The sequence below is a fragment of the Primulina tabacum genome, chromosome 12, assembly GCF_025594145.1.
Source record: "Primulina tabacum isolate GXHZ01 chromosome 12, ASM2559414v2, whole genome shotgun sequence".
Taxonomy (NCBI): domain Eukaryota; kingdom Viridiplantae; phylum Streptophyta; class Magnoliopsida; order Lamiales; family Gesneriaceae; genus Primulina; species Primulina tabacum.
In genome coordinates, this window is record NC_134561.1 from 29773243 (window position 1) to 29793179 (window position 19937).

Below are 19937 nucleotides of genomic sequence, written 5' to 3' on the forward strand. Positions count from 1 at the left end.
TAAAGTTTATGCATCATGAAAATATTTATGAAAATGGTCATGTTTGAAGTTTATGCATCTTCATGAAAACGATATTTTAAGTACAAGTATTTTTCAATGTTATATGTTGACTGTATTACGTATTACTTGTTACCAAGATTATGGTGTGTTGAGTCTTTAGACTCACTAGGTGTGATGGATGCAGGTGGGGTTGAGGGTGGGCTTGACGGGTGATTTGACTGGACTGAAGGCGCACACAACCCGAGGACCAGCGCTTTTACTTTTCCGCATTTACGATTATGATGAATTATGTTAGAGATTTTAAGACTATTTAATTATGTTTTTTGAGAGATTTTGAGAGGTTTAGTATGTGCTATACTTTTCAAATTTATTGTTTTTAGGTGTGGTAAAACAGTTGACGATTTCATTTTTATGACTAGTGCACTTGATTTTTAAAATGTTGGTTGGTTGGTATTTTATTTTAAGGAGTAAAATATTTTATAAAAATATTTTCATGTGGTAAATATACATGGGCGAAAATCGTGTTTAAAAAAAAAAATTCCTAGTACTTTTGAAGCAATAAAAAGGGCAGACGTCTCAGTTGGTATCAGAGTAAAGATCCTGTAAAGGGTTGTGCCACCATCAGCGCCGGGAAGATCAGTCGTCAAGCCTCAAACTTGTAAGTTTACATGCTTTATATGATTTTATGATATTACCTGCATAATTTATGAATCACATGTTTACGTCACATGTTTAATAGCTTTATGAAGATATATGATTTATATGCTTTAGAATTTTTATACGTGATACAATATGAAATGAAAAATTATTTTATTTTAACGCATGTTGGTTTGTGGTGGAATTGGATTATGTTGATTTTTGGGTTTTAGTATTGACGTTTTACTTTTTGGGCTATAAGTTAATTATGAATATTATGAATGCTTTTTGGGTTACGTAGATTTTCTAAGAAAATATTTATGATTCATGGTTACTAGTTGAATTAATTTTTGGGAATTACTCATAAGTAATAATTATTCGTGGATCGCAACGACTTTGGGAAAATAAAAATGTATAAATTGGGATTTTAAGTTTTGATGAAAGGTAAGATTGGTTATAGGAAATGATTTTTTGGGTAAATAAGTTTAAAATTTCGAAATTTATGTTATGGGAAACCCGTAGAAGTGAGTTAAGAATACCGAGAACTTATGGGTTAATCGTAGGATTTTCGAAATTAAGGATCAATTAAGATAATTTTTTAGGAAATTAAGAATTTATTTTGCAATTATTAAGAAATGTTTTAGTTGCATGAATTAATTATGTTGTGCATAATGGTATGTTAAAAATATATTTTCTACATTGTTGCATTAATATGTATTTTTAAAGGTTATTCAAGTTGCAATCGAGGAACGGAGACCGATGGCTGAAAAATAGAAAATGTTTTTATTAAATAATTGTTTTTAATTATTTAAAATATGGGTGATGCTGTTTATTATTTTTGAAAATAAGGGGTTTTGAGGTGATTTTATACGCCATGACGTAATTTTTATCGGCGGTGGATTTTCAACAAAAATACGAATGCAATGGCAACCCGGCTAATAAATTCACAAACTTATTTAAGCAAAAATTAATTTTAATATTTTAATTGAGCACTAATGGGCTGTTTGGGCTTAATTTATTTATCTAATGGGCCTAAACCTTGATTAGTGTTTTATTTAGTATTTAAAAGTGCAAAACCCCACCCTAAACCCTGCATATGCACGCCTCAATCACCTACACACTTCAAACTCTTATTTCCTCCCAAGACACAAGACACACGCACACAGCAATTTGAAAGAAAAAAAATTTGAAAGCTTTAGGGGTTCAACCCATCGTCTTTGTGCCACCGTTCTCCGCAATCGCCAACAAGTTTTTCGTGCGTTTAATACGCAAAGGCACGCCATATTTCTTTCTTTCAAACATCTATCACACCATAATATTTATTTGATCATGATTTGAAAGAAAACTGGACACACAAATTTATTTTCGTAACTATGTGTATATAGGTGTTAAACTTGTGTTATTTGATTCCAAAATCATGTTTTTATATGTGCTAGAGGGCTGCCATGATTAGAACTTGAACAAGCATGAATTCACGTGAGTTTAGAGCCCTAAGAACACACCAAAACACTGCACAACCACAGCACACACAAGCTGGAACCAAAATTCTGTCATGGTATATGTAGGGCTCGGTTGTGAGGGGCTGTGATGCATGGCTTGGCTTGGGCCACGGCAGGGGCTTGGCTTGGGTCGGGGGAAGAGTCCTAGCCACGCTAGGACTCGAGACCAAGGGTTGGGGAGGAGTCCTAGCAAGCTAGGACTCCACCCGAGATTGATGATCAAGGTGTGCGCAGGTTTCAGAAGAAGGTGCAGGGAGGAGGGGCTCGGCCAGGGGGCTTGGGCTGGGTTAGGTTAGGTCCTTAGTGTCCTAGAAGGGTTCTAGAGAGGTTGGTTCAGGTCCTGGTGTGGCTGGCTAAGTCCTAGCAACAGAGACGTAGAAGCCATGGTAGGTGGGTTCTCTGCCAGAAATTGCTACTGGTGTAGAACCTCGGTTTTGGGGCTAGGGTCGAGTCCTATGGGTTCTAAGAGTGCATGAGGGTCCCTAGAGAAGCTGGTCATGAGTTGGGACAGGGTGGCTCGATGTGGCTCGAGCCAAACACAGAAAAACGTGGAGTACACTTTCAAGGGGCACAGGTTGCTGTCTGAATTCAGTGGCTTTGCTGCTGGGTTGTAGGGATTGAGTTGGTCTGAGCTTGGGCTGGGCATGGTCCAGGGATTGTGAGGGTCGTGTGGGCTCGGTGGTGGCTCGATTGGGAGAGTCCTAGACTAGTTAGGAGTCCTAACACCAAAGGAAACACACCCCACACACATGCAGAATTTGGTGCTTCTGTCCAGGGGAGTTTGAGCGACTTAGGGGCTTGTTCTTTGGGCGGGGCTTGGTTAGTAGGGTCCCTAGGTTGGTTGGCTATGGTTTGGCTCGAGGTGGCTCGGGCGTGGCTCAGGTAAATTGAGAGATGGCTCGGTGTGTTCGTCGAAGGGTCAAAAATGAAAATTAAAGAAGGGAAAATTAATCCAAGGGTCCACGGGGGTGGCTCATGACCTGAAAGGGTAGAATAAATCATAAAAAGGTTATGTTTAAAATTTGGGATCAAAATAATGAGTTTTGGATTTATTCAGGATTTAATCACCGCACGAAACGCTAATTAACGAGTTAATTAAAACGCTTAGTTTTAGGCTTCATAAAATTATGAAAAATTAGGTTTGAGCTTATATAATTATTAAAAGTCTAAGTTTTTAATTTTAGAATTTTATATTAAAGTTTGTGATTTTTTCGAGATTAAAACACCGTTAAAACAATTAAGTAAAGATAAATGAAAAAGTCTAATATTTAAGCTAAATAAATTTATGGAAAAATTCATGTAAGCTTAAATAATTATTTGGGACATGTTAGAGTCATGAAATCAAGAAAAAAGTCGAAAACGTAAAATGTCGAGCCCAGGGGTAAAACAGTCTTTTTACACCTATAAATTAGTAAACGTCATGGCAGTGCCTTAAATGCTGTTTTTATGATATTATGATTATTTTTAAATGTTTATGAAATGTTCATGATTAAATTATGATTTTTAAATGTTTAAGGAATTTTATGATTTAAGGAAGACATTTAAAAGACATGTTGCATGCTTGGTTTCAAAAACAAAATGTTATGTTATGCATGATTTTTATAAAGTGATGAGAATGTAAATGTTGAAGGAAGTGAAGTGATTGTGACTAATTCGTTAATGTTGGCGACATCGTGAGGGTTATGGTCCCAGTGGGAGCCCGACGATCGTGTTTCCATCATTGCGAATATGTGGTAACGGTTATGTGGTAACGGTTTTGTGGTAACGGTAAGAATGGGAATATCGTGAGGGAAAAAGGCCCCAGAGGGAGCCCATTTATGGGAAAAGGCCTCAGAGGGAGCCCCGACGATCGTATTTCTATTCGATCATGATAGGCCAAGGCTCAGTTGACCGGTGAGAGTGTCGCTGATGTCCCCGCCGCCCAGTACTGCGATTTCATGTAGAGGGATCCATCGATTTTCATGTCATGTTGAGGAAAGTCACAATTAACGATCTGAATTCAACAAAGGAAAATGAAAATGTTCATGATCATGTTAAAGGTTTTATGTCATGTCATGTTGAGGAAAAAGGAAATTAATGTTTGCATGTCATGAAAATATTTATGCTTAAGTTGATGCATCATTATGAAAATGTTTCTATTTAAAGTTTATGCATCATGAAAATATTTATGAAAATGGTCATGTTTGAAGTTTATGCATCTTAATGAAAACGATATTTTAAGTACAAGTATTTTTCACTGTTATATGTTGACTGTATTACGTATTACTTGTTACCAAGATTATGGTGTGTTGAGTCTTTAGACTCACTAGGTGTGATGGATGCAGGTGGGGTTGAGGGTGGGCTTGACGGGTGATTTGACTGGACTGAAGGCGCACACAACCCGAGGACCAGCGCTTCTACTTTTCCGCATTTACGATTATGATGAATTATGTTAGAGATTTTAAGACTATTTAATTATGCTTTTTGAGAGATTTTGAGAGGTTTAGTATGTGCTATACTTTTCAAATTTATTGCTTTTAGATGTAGTAAAACAGTTGACGATTTCATTTTTATGACTAGTGCACTTGATTTTTAAAATGTTGGTTGGTTGGTGTTTTATTTTAAGGAGTAAAATATTTCATGTGGTAAATATACATGGCCGAAAATTGAGTGTTTAAAAAAAAAAATCCATAGTACTTTTGAAGCAATAAAAAGGGAAGACGTCTCACATTGTGTTTGTTTCATGTTTTGGTTGTAGTCTGTAACCTATTTTGCTTGAGGGCAAGTAAAAGGTTAGTATGAGGGGGTTGATAGGTGTGGTTTTTACATGTTTTATTGCATTAGTTTGTATGTGTTTGCATTGTGCATGCGTACATTTCATTTACATTTTGTTCGTTTTAGAGTAAATATATGCATTTGATCATATTTCACTTGTGGGTGACAAATTTGCAAGAAAAATGACCGGAAAACCGAAATCGGAGCAAAAGGTGCAAAAATGGGCAGAAAGACTGGCGCCCGAGCGGTAGAAATTTACCGCCCGGGCGCGAGAAGTGACTCACAAGCCAAATTACAGAAGATATGGCGCTCGGGCGGTAATATTTTACCGCCCGAGCGCGAGATTTATCCTCCGAAGAAAAAATGTCCAGAACATGTGGCGCTCGGGCGGTAAAATATTACCGCCCGAGCGCGAGTGCCACATTCCTCAAGAAATATTACAGAAGATGTGGCGCTCGAGCGGTAATTTTCTACCGTCCGAGTGCCACCTATTTTTGGAAAAATATCTTTGCCGATTCCTTACCTTAGTCTTGGGATGTGGATGATATGGGAAGGATTTTTGGACGTTTTTGAATCATTCAGACTTCATTGGAGCAGCCGCCACAAGCTTGAAGAGGGTTTTTGCGCTTGGATTGAAGATTCGAAGATTTCCGGGCATCGTTCTTCGTGTTTTTCGTCAATTCTAGTATTTCTAATTTAGTTTTCATCTTTTAAACTTTGTTTTGTTTATTTTTAATATGAATTCGAGTAGCTAAACCTTTATTATTTGTTGGGATTTAAGAGGATCCTACCCCAAACTTTGATATAATTAATTTACATATCGATTTCTGATTTATTCTTGATTATACTATTGTTTTATCGTGTTGTTAAAGCGTAGCTAACTTTAACAATGTTTTTATATTGCGAGTGAGTTCGAGAGAATAACTTGTGATAGGAACGAGTAGTATAATCCGTAAATCTACAAGTTACATAGATATATGAAATTGGATACGCGCCGATAGTCATAGTCCGGTAGGATGAAAACTAGAGGATTTCATAGATCGACATGCAATTCACTCTTGATAAATAATTAAAGACGTTTAATTATTTCATTGAGTAGAATTAGTTTGGCATAGCTCGAGAGAGTGTGTTCAATTGAATAGGAAATCCAGTCGGAAGCATACAGTCACTATCGAACGAATTAATTAATTAACGAGAGGTAGGCGAACCGAAATTCCCAACAAATTCATTTCTCATTGAATTTTTTATCAACCATCTTAGATATTATATCTCATTATTTAATTCTTCAATATTCTTATTTGCTCGTTTATTTGATCATAGTAGTAATAATCAATCAATCAATTTTCTTTGCTAAAGATTTAATAACTGAAAATAATAATTGTCAAATACAGTATTCAGTGGAACGACACTCGTACTCACGTACATTATACTATTACTTGACATCGTGCACTTGCGATTAATTTCTGAGCATACAAAATCATATTTTTATTAAGGATTCCACAGTGCAAGTTTTGCTAGATCAGTATACCTGCTATTTATAGTAGAAAATGAGGTAGGTACCTCGATTACAGTGCCACCTAATAAGTATGGCAAGTCGGTTGCCCATACTATAGCTTCTGATGACTTCTAGGACACTCAAAGCCCAAGTGGTTCTAACAGATTAGACGGACTGTATCAATCATACTCGAGTGTGGTGCAATTCTCGAGGTGGCCCGGGTGGTAAGGTACCCGGGTACTGGTCTAAGGGCCCAAGCTATCTGGTGATCACCCGGGAAGAGGAGAAATGCCCGGGTCTTGAGAAACGTACCTGGCATATTGGCTCTGATCTGGGCTATCCAAGTAATAAGCCGGGTTAATGATAACCCGGATCCTTATGGGGGTGTCACCACCCATCCCTAAAATAGTCGGGCTAGAGTCTTACTCGCTGTCCCGATCAATCATACTTATTCTTTCACAGCAAAATAATTAATAGCGTGTAAGAGCATCGGGGGCTTCAAATATCCCATAGGTGGGATGAGTTACCGGGGTCTGATACCACCCGGGCTTAAGATAATATCCCGGGGCCTCATGTCTCCCGGGCTTTGAATATTTTGTCGTTTAGTATTCTCGAGCAGTCAAAAGGGTGTCATTATGATACATGCTTTAGCATTTATACAGCCGAAAAATCGTTTTGTATTCCGAGGAGTGGATAATTCTGACACCTCGATAACCGTACATGTCCTTTCATCTGCCCGCACAGCTTCCAAGATTCATCTTGACCATCCGATTAGTTTAGATCAACGGTGGAGATTAACTCCCTTCCCTTATATATAGTAGTTCACCTATTTTCAAAAAATCACTTGCAAATTAAAACAATCGGCGAAGCCCTTGCAAATTTTCCTCTCAACTTTCCGGCGCATAATCTCTCTTACTCCAGCGATCTTCCACCGCTTTCCTCCCCATACTCGTAAGTTTTCTCCCTCCAATCTTCTTTAAAAATGTCGAACTCCACTTCTTCCACTTTTAGAGCGAATCCGCGAGGCTCGCCTAGTGACAACTCCACCACGATGCGCTCCGACTCCTCCCCATCTCCCCCTCGCCGTCGCCTCCCTACCCAAACTTCCAAAAAACCAACAGCTCTTCAAACCAAACCCTCCTCTTCCAAACCCTCCTCTTTCAAACCTTCCTTCTCGAGCACCTCTCGCGTTCTGAAAAAAGACAAGGGTAAGGGCAAAGCCCGAGCTTCCGACCCTCCATCCACCGAGGCCCCGGGGGTTCCCTGGTTCTCCTCTATGAGCAGCACTCTGCACTCGGGGGTAGACGAGGAACTCCGGGTTCTGGGCTCCATCCCCTCTTCCTTCTCTATTCTCATACCCGGCCCCTCTGACCGGGCTGACCATCCTCCTCTCGGGTATACTATTTTCTTTCGGGACCAAGTTAGAAATGGTCTCCGGTTTCCTATCCCTCCTTTCTATATTGCAGACGCCAAGTTTTTTGGCGTGCCCGTCAACCAAATCCACCCCAATTCCTTCCGTATAATGGCTTCACTCTACGTTCTTTTTAGGATGAACAATCTTGTCATCAACCCCATCATCCTCCACTATTTTTTCTCTTGCAGACTCGTAGAAAATGCCTTCTCCCTGACTTCCCACCTTAACTCTCGGTTCCTTGATGATATTCCTTCTTCCCAGAAGGGGTGGAAAGGACGATTCTTTTATATTCAACTCCCGGGTCCTCTTCCCTGTCTGACCGGGTTTTTTCCTTCCCTACCTTCACAACCTGCCCTTCCCAGGGCTTACAAATTCGAGGAATTTATACCCGAAGCCAAGATTTGGTGGAGGGCAAAAAATTCTCCTCCTTCGTTCTTATTTCAAATGAGAACTTGATTGCCTATGGATTGAGTGCCCGGGCTGAGGACCCTCTGGACCGGGTGATTGATGAGGTTGCTGACTCGGGCGCTCAACCCGGTAATTCTTGATATCCTCTTCTTGTTTTCAAAGCTTGTTAATACTTGTCAATTGTACTGACCTTTCTTTTTATTTTTGTGCAGATAACTCAAAAATGCAGGAGGCCTTCGCCAAGAAATGGACTGCTGAAAAGGCGGATAAAGAGAAGAAGCTGACAGCCCGGATGGCTGCGGCTGGGAAGAAAAACAGGCCGAGGAGGCGGCCTTGCAAGTTGAGTTGACTAGGGCCGAGACTGAACAGGAGGAGGAGGCGACCCGAAATGAATCTCGGGAGGATTCTGAAGACCACGTCCCTCTCAGCTAGAGGAAGCGAAAGGCCGTCACAAGCCCGGAGCTGATCCTAGTCGAGGGTGTTCAGGAGGAGGGCCAGGGTTCGTATCAAGCAGCTCAATCAACCACCCTTCCCCGTCAACAATCCAACCAACAGCCTCTCCTTACTGAGCAGCCTTCCCGGGTCAATATTTTTGAGGAGGAAATCTCGGCAACGGGGCTCAAGTTCTTCAAACAGCTACTTACTCCTGACGAGGAGGCTCGTTTGAAGGGTTCCCGGCCTTCTGCCAAGATCTTCGAAGGATCGAACAATTCTTGGCGGTAAGCTTTTCTACTTTTCTTACTTGCTCTATTATTTTTATCTTTTACTAGCTTGCTTTCGAACAGGCCGCTCAACTATTGATCTCGGCCTTTGAGGAGGTTGCTGCAGCTGCCACCATTTCCACTAACCGAGCCCGGAAATTCCAAGATACTCAGGAAAAACTTCAAGAGGAATTGTCCCGGGCTCGAGCCACTCACGAGGAGGAAATGGCCAGCTTGTTCTCTGCCCTGGATAAAGCCAGAGATGACCTCACTGAAGGCTCAATTCGGGAGGAAAATTTGAGAGGTGCCTTATCTGTTTCGGAGTCAAGAAATCGTTCTCTATCCGAGTAGATAGAAGTGCAGCAATCCTGGGCAGAGAAAGCCGAGAGTGCCCTGGCTCTGGCTGAATACAATAAAGACAAGTGGCAGGCCTCCTTCCTTCAATCTTCCAAATTCAAGAAGGTCGTTGAAGACCGGGCCTATCCTCTCTTCTAGACCGGTTTTGAAAACTGCCGAGAGCAGTTTGAAGAGGCCGAGCTTTTACCCGAGGATAGGAAAGATTTCCCAGACTTTGGACGTGCTATAGCATCCCTTCCCAAGGATGGGGAAGAAGAGAAGAAGGAGGCTCCAGAAGAACAGCCAGAGTCCGAGCCCGTAGATATAGATTAAGATTGTACTTTTTTATTTACCTTTTTGTTGTAATTCCTGCCTTCGGGCTTTTTAATGAAATTTTTAATTTCCTTCAACTGCTCTTAATAATATTCTGATAAGTCTTCAAGAAACCCGGGTAATACAATTTTTTGTATGCGAAATACTCAGAAAATTTTCTAAGTGTTAAGAATTAACCGGTAACTTCAAGTAAGTTGTCGGGATTCCGGTCCATATAATAAATAAATAACCCCATACTTCAAGAAACAACCGAGATGTAGAAAATTAAAACCTGAGCTTAAAGCTCTTGAATGCGTATAACTAAAATGAGAAAATTGAGCAAGAGAGAATATATTGGGATTTAGACAGATTGAGGTGTGGTGCCCCGAGCCAGGGTGTAGTGCCCTGCGCTTTTTAAAAACCAAGGTACGGAGCCTTGGGCCGGGGAGCATGTCCCGGGACTTGTGAATGGTCGAGGTGTGGTTCCCCGAGCAAGGGTGTAGTGCCATGGGCTTTTTAAGAACCAAGGTACGGAGCCTTCGGCCGGGGAGTATGTCACGGGACTTGGGAATGGTCGAGGTGTGGTTCCCCGAGACAGGGTGTAGTGCCATGGGCTTTTTAAGAACCAAGGTATGGAGCCTTGGGCCGGGGAGCATGTCCCGGGACTTGTGAATGGTCGAGGTGTGGTTCCCTAAGCCAGGATGTAGTGCCTTGGCTTTTTAAGAACCAAAGTACGGAGCCTTGGGTCAGGGAGCATGTCCCGAGACTTGTGAATGGTCGAGGTATGGTTCCTTGAGCCAGGGTGTAGTGCCCTGAACTTTTTAAGAACCAAGGTACGGAGCCTTGGGCCGGGAAGCATGCCCTGGGACTTTTGAATGGTCGAGGTGGGGTTCCCCGAGCCAGGGTGTAGTGCCCTGGGCTTTTTAAGAACCAAGGTACGGAGCCTTGGGCCGGAGAGCTTGTCCCGGGACTTGGGAATGGTCGAGGTGTGGTTCCCCGAGCCAGGGTGTAGTGCCCTGGGCTTTTTAAGTAACTGGGGCTTTGTCCCTCTCGGGTTAAGATACAAGAAACATACATAGCACTTTTTCTGAGAAAACAGATCTTTCATTATATCTTCCATCAAATAATTACATTTGTTAAGCATAATGCTTCTTTAAATTAAATATATATCAAGGCCTTTTGAGAGAGCGTCCTTGGAAATCTTCTAGATAAAAAGATCCTGAGCTGATCCTCCGGATGATTTTATAAGGTCCTTCCCACCGAGCTTCCAGCTTCTCAACATCCCCGGCAGGGTTGACTTTCTTCATGACTAGATCCCCTACTTGGAATTCTCGGATCCGGATGCTCGATCTCTCTTCTCTTCTACCAAGACCAGTTCCATGGCACGGCTATGATAATTATCATCCGGGTAAGAATCTACCCGGGAAGAGGTTTTCCTTATTTCAACTGGGAGGACTGCTTCAGAACCGTATACCAAGTTGAAGGGAGTTTCTTGAGTTGGTGCTCGAGGAGTTGTTCTGTACGCCCAGAGAACACTGGGTAATTCTTCCACCCAGTCCTTTCCTTTGCCTTGTAGCCTGGTTTTCAGTGATTGTACAATAATTCTATTCACAACTTCTGTTTGGACATTAGCTTGAGGATAGGCAACAGAGGTGAAAGACTGAGTGATTTTCATTTCCTGACACCAGGATGTAATCTCTTTGCCCTGAAACTGTCTTCCATTATCTGAGATCAGTCTCTGGGTATTCCAAACCGGCATACTATGTTCTTCCATAAAACTTTCAAAACTTCCTGCTCAGTGATCTTGGCCAAGGGCTCAGCTTCCACCCATTTAGAAAAATAATCTACAGCCAGTAGTAAGAATTTCTTCTGAGCCCGGACAATTTGGAAGGAACCCACAATATCCATGCCCCACTGATCAAAGAGGCAAGATGCCCAAATAGACTTCATAAGAGTGGCCGGGCTATGTTGAAAATTTGAGTGGTGTTGACATCCTTCACAAGCCTGGACTACTAGGGCATAATCTTGGCTAAGAGTTGGCCACCAGCACCCGGCAAGCATTGTCTTTCGGGCCAAAGATATTCCTCTGAGATGCTCAGCACAGCATCCTTCATGGATCTCTCGGAGGACATAATCTACTTCTCCCTCAGATAAGCATTTTAATAGAGGTCCCTGGAATGATCTCCTGTACAAAACATTATTTAAGAGAACAAACCTGGGAGCTTGTCTCTTAATCTTTTGAGCTCGGGCTTTGTCCTCGAGCAGTTCATTATTTATAATGAATTTGATCAGTGGTGTCATCCAGGAGTCCTCGGGTACTGGTAATATTTCTTCCTCGGCGGAAAGGACCAAGCGGCAAACATGCAAGACTTCCCGAGTTCTGACCTCTGACAAAGAAGCAGCCATTTTTGCCAGAGCATCTGCTTCTCCATTCTCCTCCCGAGGTATTTGTTCAATACTCCAATCCACAAAGGTTTCCGCTTAGGCTTGAATGAGCTGTAAATATTTGAGCATCATGTCATCCTTAGCTTCATAAACGCCCTTTATCTGTTGAGTGATTAGCTGTGAATTAGAGTACAGAATAATCCGGGATGCTCCAACCTCCCGGGCAGCTCGGATACCAGCAAGGACAGCTTCATACTCGGCCTCATTATTGGTTACTCGGGAATCAATCCTTAGTGCCAATTTAATCTTTTCTCCCGGGAGAGATATTATTACAACACCTACTCCACACCTAGCAAGGCTAGAAGCCTCATCCACAAAAACTCTCCATACTTCATCTTCGTCGGGCTGAACCATTTCAGATAAAAAAATCTGACAAGGCATGTGCTTTGATGGCAACCCGGGGCTTATATTCAATGTCATACTCGCCCAATTCCACTGTCCACTTGATCATCCGTCCGGACACTTCTGAATGAGTCATAATCCTCCCAAGAGGACTATTGGTGATAACAACAATTTGATTTAACAGAAAGTAATGTCGCAGCTTCCGGGCGGTCATGATCAAGGCCAAAGCAATCTTCTCTACTTCACTGTATCAAAGCGCGGGGCCTCTTAGAGCATGGCTGACATAATAGACAGGCTTTTGATCAGAGCATTCGTCTTTTATCAGAACTGAGCTGACAGCATACTTTGTAGTAGATAGATAAACGAATAGTTTCTCCCCGGGCTCCGGCTTCACCAATACAAGAAGCTCTGCAAGATGGATCTTCAAGTCCTAGAAGGCCTGTTCACACTTCTCATCTCAACCTAATTGTTGGGCCTTCCTTAGGACTTGAAAGAAATGATAACTCCTCTGTGCTGACCGGGATATAAATCAAGAAAGGGAAGCAATCCTCCCGGTCAGCTTTTGTACTTCTTTGACAGATCGGGGAGATGGCATGCATAACACAGATTTGATTTTCTCCTGATTCACCTCAATCCCCCGGTCTGTCACTATGAACCCCAAGAACTTGCCACTCTTTACGTCAAAAATACACTTGGCAGGGTTAAGCTTGATCCCGTAACGCATCAGAGTGGCAAAAGTTTCCTCCAAATCAGCAATGAAATCCGTAACCTCTTTAGACTTGCCCAAAATATCATCCACATATACCTCCACATTCCGGCCCAATTGCTTCTCAAAGAATTTGTTCATGAGACGCTGGTAAGTGGGCCTTGCATTCTTCAACCCGAAAGGCATTACAACTTAACAAAATGTACCTCACGAGGTGATGAAGCTGGCTTTGTCTTGATCATTCTTGGCCAGGGGGATTTGATGATACCCCTGGTAAGCATCCATGAAACTCAGCATCTTGAAGCCTGAGGTGGAATCCACTAGTTGTTCAATCCTGGGCAGGGGATAATGGTCTTTGGGACAAGCTTTGTTAAGATCACGGAAGTCCACGCATAACCTCCACTTTTCGGTGGACTTAGGTACCAACACCACGTTCGAGAGCCATGTAGGAAATTGAATTTCCCGAATGTGGCCGGCCTTCAGCAGATCTCTCACCTGTTCATCAATAACTTTGTCCTTTTCCAGATCAAAGTGTCTTTTCTTCTGCTTCACCAGGTGATCTCCCGAGAGAATGTTCAAATGATGCTCAGATATCAAGGGTGAGATCCCTGCCAACTCCTGTTGGGACCAGGAAAAAGCATGAATATTAGTTTTCAAACAGTTAATCAAACTAACCCGGGTGGATGCACTGAGGTCCCGAGCCACCCGGATTTGCTGGCCTGGTCCGACTTCTATCACCTCCTGCTCTTCCTCAGCCACAAAATGTACTTCCCCCTTCTCCACTACTCCCCCTCCCACTTCATCAACCCTTGCTTTCTTTCCTTCCCTCCTAGTTTTGCTCTGATCAGCCCGGACTGCTTCCACATAGCATTTCCGAGAAGAGGGCTGATCTCCTCGGACTTCTCCTACCTGGTCTCCCATAGGAAATTTTATCTTTTGGTGGTAGGTAGATGCCACAGCCCTCAGCTCATTCATGGCCAGCCTCCCCAGAATGATTTTATATGATGATGGGGAGTCTACCACAGTGAAAGAGGTCATCACCGTCTTTTTAAGATCTTGGGAGCCCAAAGTTAGTGGCAAGACAATCTCTCCTTTCGGGTAAACCACATGGCCAGCAAAGCCAAAAAAGGCAGTCTCCACAGCTTCCAAATGATAACCCTGCAAGTCCATCTGCACCAGAGCCTCTTTAAAGATTACATTCACAGAACTGCCCGAGTCAATAAAGACCCTCATGACATCATAGTTGGCCACCCGGGCTTGAATGATGACATCATAGTTGGCCGCCCGAGATAAATTGGATAGTCGATCCATTTTATGCTACTTTGTGGGATATCCAAGGAATTCAGTTGGATATTATTTCTATCATCCCCAAGAAACAAAGGTGTTTGTTTCTAGGAATGCAACCTTTTTAGAAAAGGAATTTCTATTAGATAGAAAAGGCGAGATGATAGAACTCGAAGAGGTTCGAGAGACACCCACAATTATAGAACCCACACCCGAAGAGCCAAGAGAGGAGATACAAGCTCCTAGAAGATCCGAGAGAGTCTCGAGACCACCTATGAGGTATGGTCTGCTTCTTGAAGAAGGCCATGATGAGCCTAACCATGGATGTGATCCAAGGACCTTCAAGGAAGCGTTATCTGATGCCGATTCATCCAAGTGGCTTTAAGCAATGGAATCTGAGATGAATTCCATGCATTCGAACCAAGTGTGGAATCTCGTGGATCCACCTGAGGGAATTGTTCCCATAGGGTGTAAATTGATTTACAAGAGGAAACTTGGGGCGGATGGGAAGGTATTGACCTTCAAGGCGCGATTGGTGGCAAAAGGATATACTCAAAGACAAGGAGTTGACTTTGAGGAAACCTTTTCTCCAGTTGCAATGTTCAAGTCCATAAGGATATTGCTAGTCATAGCTGCATGGTATGACTATGAGATATGGTAGATGGATGTCAAGACAGCCTTTCTTAATGGGGATATTAAGGAAGAGATTTACATGTCTCAACCCGAAGGGTTTACATCTGTCGGAAGTGAGCATATGGTATGCAAACTTCAGAGATCTATTTATGGTCTAAAGCAGGCATCTAGGAGTTGGAACCTTAGATTCGATAGTACAATCAAAGAGTTTGGTTTTACTAAAATCCTGAGGAACCCTGTGTGTATAAGAAGGTCAGTGGGAGTGCTGTGACATTCCTGGTGCTTTATGTTGATGACATTCTACTCATTGGGAATGATGTAGGAATGTTGCAATCAACTAAGATATGATTAGCGAGTAAGTTCTCGATGCATGACTTGGGTGAAGCATCTTTTGTATTGGGAATACAGATCTATAGAGATTGATCAAGAAGATTGCTTGGTTTCACCCAGTCCACATACATTGATACCATGGTGAAGAGGTTCTCGATGGATGAGTCCAAGAGAGGACATCTACCAATTTGTCATGGCGTGTCCCTATCCAAGTCTATGTCTCCCAAGACTGATGCAGAGATAGAGGCGATGACACGCATTCCGTATGCATCTGTGATTGGTAGCATCATTTATGGGATGATATCTACACGTCCTGACGTGGCTTTCGCACTAAGTGTAGTGAGTAGATATCAATCGAACCCCGGTCTTCCACATTAGAAAGCTGTGAAAGACATTCTCAAGTATTTGAGAAGGACCAATAAGTTGTTCTTGGTCTATGGGGGTGGGGAACTGAAATTGGAAGGCTATACCGACTCTAGCTTCCAAAGGGATATCGATGACTCGAAGTCAACCTCTAGGTTCGTATTCATGCTCAATGGTGTTGGTGTCTCTTGGAAGAGTTCCATGCAAGAAAGTACTGCGGATTCCACCACTGAGACCGAATACATTGCTGCATCAGATGCAGCAAAGGAGGCTGTTTGGATAAGGAATTTCGTACAAGAGTTGGACGTCGTTCCTATGGAGTTGCTCCTTTTCCGGTGTTGTGTGACAACACGGGAGCTATAGCTCAAGCAAAGGAGCCAAGGTCTCATCAGAAGTCCAAACATGTATTGAGAAAGTACCACATCCTCCGAGAGATCGTGGAAAGAGGAGACGTCACGATTGACAAAGTCGGCTCCGCAGATAATGTTGCTGATCCGCTAACTAAGCCTTTACCTGGACCATTATTCGAGAAGTATCGCGAATCGATGGCTTTGAAGCATATGGGTAGTTGGCTCTAGTGCAAGTGGGAGATTGTTAGAGTAGGTGCCCGTCGAGCCAAGTGTTGGCCGAGGGTTCATGTTTAAACTCTATGTATGAACAATCTTTATTTTAATAATATTTGAATTTATTGTTTTGGCACTTCTTTATCTGTATACCCATGCTAGTTTCATAGATAAAGTCCTTGAATATACAAATAGTAGAAAGAATATGAGATGCTCATATGATGAGTATCATGAAACTCATATTTGGAATACTGTATATTCTAAACAGTTCCTAGTCGATTCAGCCGCCGCTAAGAAGGATATAGGCCGCTCGAGTTCGAGACTAGTATCTGCGATGTGAGTACCATGTTTCAATGATAGGGGACATTGTGATGTCCGAGCATGCAGATAGGTGCTCCTTGTAGAGTGCACTGAACAACCCTCTATAAAGGACTTTCCAAATGGTTCTCACTTATCGAGTGGAAAAGTCCTAGTTTATGGTTGTACACCATTAGTCCTTATGACCCGGGACAACATTGAGACTCTATGTGCTAGAATTGCACTTTGGCTTGTTTACCGACTCTCATGGGGTCATCAGGTGGCAAGGTTGGGTGTTCTGTCAAAACATATAGGAGTCGATGCATTGTAGTCGGGGATTCATCGCTAACCTTCGGGTATGGATATCCTATGTGATATCATGTGTATGTAGTTTGAAATCTCTGATCAGAATATGGTGGTAATTATGAAAGGGGTTTCATAGATTACACCATCGATGCAACTACGACATGACACATAGTATCGATTCATTGACAACTCTCGATATACCAATAGTTGTTGAAGCGGTCGGGATATATGAGTTGAAGGGACCGTACTGTGCGCTAACCATAATTAAATTGTTCTTGCAGGCACTATCATTTGATACCTAGGGAATCATGTAAGCGATGCTGCTAGGCGTTTAACATGATTGGTTGGGTACTATCAGACTTGAGTTCTGATGTTCTTATTATCAAGGAGTTGATATTTAAGAATGGAGCAATTGGGGTATGCTCGTATAAGGACATGTTTAGTCCGAATCACATGGAGATGTGAACCCACGGCTAGTTGTATCAATGAACCATTGAGGGCCACACAAGTACTAGCTTTCTAGATCCCGTTGAGAAGTAAAATATAATTCAATGTGTTGAACGGCTTATAAATGAGTTTATAAGCGTAAGGAAAAATAGAAGTATGACTTCTATGAGGGAAATGTAAATTTTAATTTATGAATGTGTTCCTAAATTAAAAGTTGGCCAAATAAATAATGTATTTGAAAATTGTGATTTTCATAAACAATATTATGGACTAAATTAAATTAATTCAAGTGTTGAATTAATTTAACACTATGGGGCCTAGTAGATCCCAAATAATTAAATTAATTCAAGTGTTGAATTAATTAAACTAGATTGGGCATTGTAGAGCCCAATTAGAAATAATTATTAAACTAGTGGGCTTTGGTAAAATCAAGTAAACTTTAAATGAGCTCAAATATGTTTGGGACATTTAAATAAAAGTCCATGAACCTTGTAATTGTTACAAGCCCAAGTCAAAAGCATGCTTGGGAGGTGAAGAGTTGGGGAATACTTTTCATTAAAAAATTGCATGGCATGCAACTTTTGATTCAACTTTTTACAACACCAAGAAAATTCATACTCCTTCTCTCCCATACTCACTTGGCCGAAATTTCTAGCTCTTTTCTCCCTCTTTTTTGTTCTTCAATTGTTGGAGAAACAATTCTCTTCTCAAAGAAAAATACCCTACATTTTCTAGTGCAAGTGTAAGGTGGATCTTTTAAGTTTGGTGGTGGGCTTGATTTTGAGGGAAGGACTCAAGGACAAGAAGAGCTTGTAGATTTGTCTTGCCTTTGAAGAGCTTAGTTGCTTGACAACTAAGTTGGTGCCAAACATCAATCTCAAGAGATTGATAGGTAAAATTTCATAACACCCTATGTATGACATATTGTGTTTTTGTATTTGCTACACACCTAGTACATGTGGTGCTCGAATTCCTCTTGCAAAAACCGAAATTTTGAGCTTCCGTTGCCTTTCGAGCACCTAAAACCGATCCCCTTTCAAGTGGTATCCGAGCTATGGTTACTATTTTTGTGTAGCAAATACATAATATTATATTGAGGTCGATTTATAACCGCATGAGATGATTTTTGCAACAAAATAGAAGGCCATGTGAGGTGTTATTTTGGGCAGCATGTTGCTGCCCATTTCGGGCAGTTCGGGCTGCCCGAGGGGCTGCCCTTGCTGCCCGAAACCCTCTATTTAAAATAAAAAAAAAATTTCATGTTGGCCGAAATCTGGCGACGGGGCTCCGGCGATGGCGATGACGACTATGGTTTTCAAAAGGTGTTTTGAAATATCAAAGTGTCATGGGCCTTGAGTTGTTGGGCATTGGATGGCTAACATATTTGTGAATTTTAAATGGGCCAAAATATTTTTGGTGAAAAATGTGTTTTTGGGCTCTTAAGTTTATAAAAGTTGCAAATATTTTCTCATGAAATAAATAATTGAAGTTGGACTTTAGTTATTTATAGTAAATGGTGATTTACAAGAAATTCGGTTATAAATAAATTAATTAGAAAGTAGACAAAGGTGTTTGTATACTTTGTTAATTTAGTTTATAATCGTGGCGGTTAGTGATTGGATCAAGATATATAATATTGGATCAATTAATTATTGTGATAATTAATTGATGGTGTATGATATGTGATATTATGCATGAAGGATGATTAAAAGCCCAAGCCCAATTTGCTAGGTGTATGCTAGGATATTTTGTGTTGAATGATTGTAATAATTATCAATTTATAAAGTGGGCTTGGTTTATGGCCCGTTCCCACCCCCATGAGATGTATCCCTATTTACCATGGATATTTATTTGTAAATATTATTATAGTGGAAGATCAAGATTGGAAGATGGTGGCTTTGATGATTATGAAGATCGAAGACATGTAAATATTGGAAGCATATGTAATAGTTACATTTGCATCACATGCATTTCCCTAGGATTGGACCTAGGCCCGTGTTTAGCTCACACGGGCCATTAGTTTTGGGGCGATTGATCATCCTTGTTTTGTTTACTGTTTATAATATATGCATGATATGTTATAAATAATGAGTATGTGCGTTATTATTATGATAATAACAAAGTTGCATTAATCCGGCAAACATACGATCAAACATGGCAAGCTTTTAAATAAAATTAATGATGAGACCTTTCAAAATTAAAAAACCTCATTTTGAATAAGATTCAAAATTAATATCAAGAAAAAAAAGGGGAATTATAAATTTGTTTATAATTTCAATGTCTTCCATCGACAATGGACGCATGATGAACGCTACCCGTGCTCGGGGCTCGGCTCATGTTATTGGGGGGGCCCTGGGTGCCGGAAAGCTGTAACATCCATTGACATGGTGATGTGAACTACGTGGAACTCCCATGATTTCGGCTCATATTATTGGGAGAACTCATGGCGACCGTCCATTAAGGTTCAACATCGATGGGTAAGGCTTGACACGTGAAGATGAACGACGTCATATTATTGGGTCCTAATCAAACGTGAGACAAAAGTTTACGTAAAGGGTTGCATGGTGATGCAATTGGAAACTACCTTTTAGGGATTGTGATTGGCTGATATTATTCGGGATCATAATTCGCTAATTGGACCGCACGTACCTACTGAGGAAAGGAGT

At 41.4% G+C, this 19937-nt stretch overlaps 1 protein-coding gene across 1 annotated transcript; it reads right to left on the reverse strand.

Moving 5' to 3' along the window:
* Positions 1–13255: 13255 nt before the first annotated feature.
* Positions 13256–14281, reverse strand: LOC142520323 (uncharacterized). The gene is made up of 2 exons (XM_075623325.1): positions 13787–14281; positions 13256–13666 (listed from the first exon to the last, which is right to left on the reverse strand). Exons 1-2 carry the CDS (start codon positions 14279–14281, stop codon positions 13256–13258), a joined length of 906 nt encoding a protein of 301 aa, XP_075479440.1.
* Between the last annotated feature and the right edge of the window lie 5656 nt (positions 14282–19937).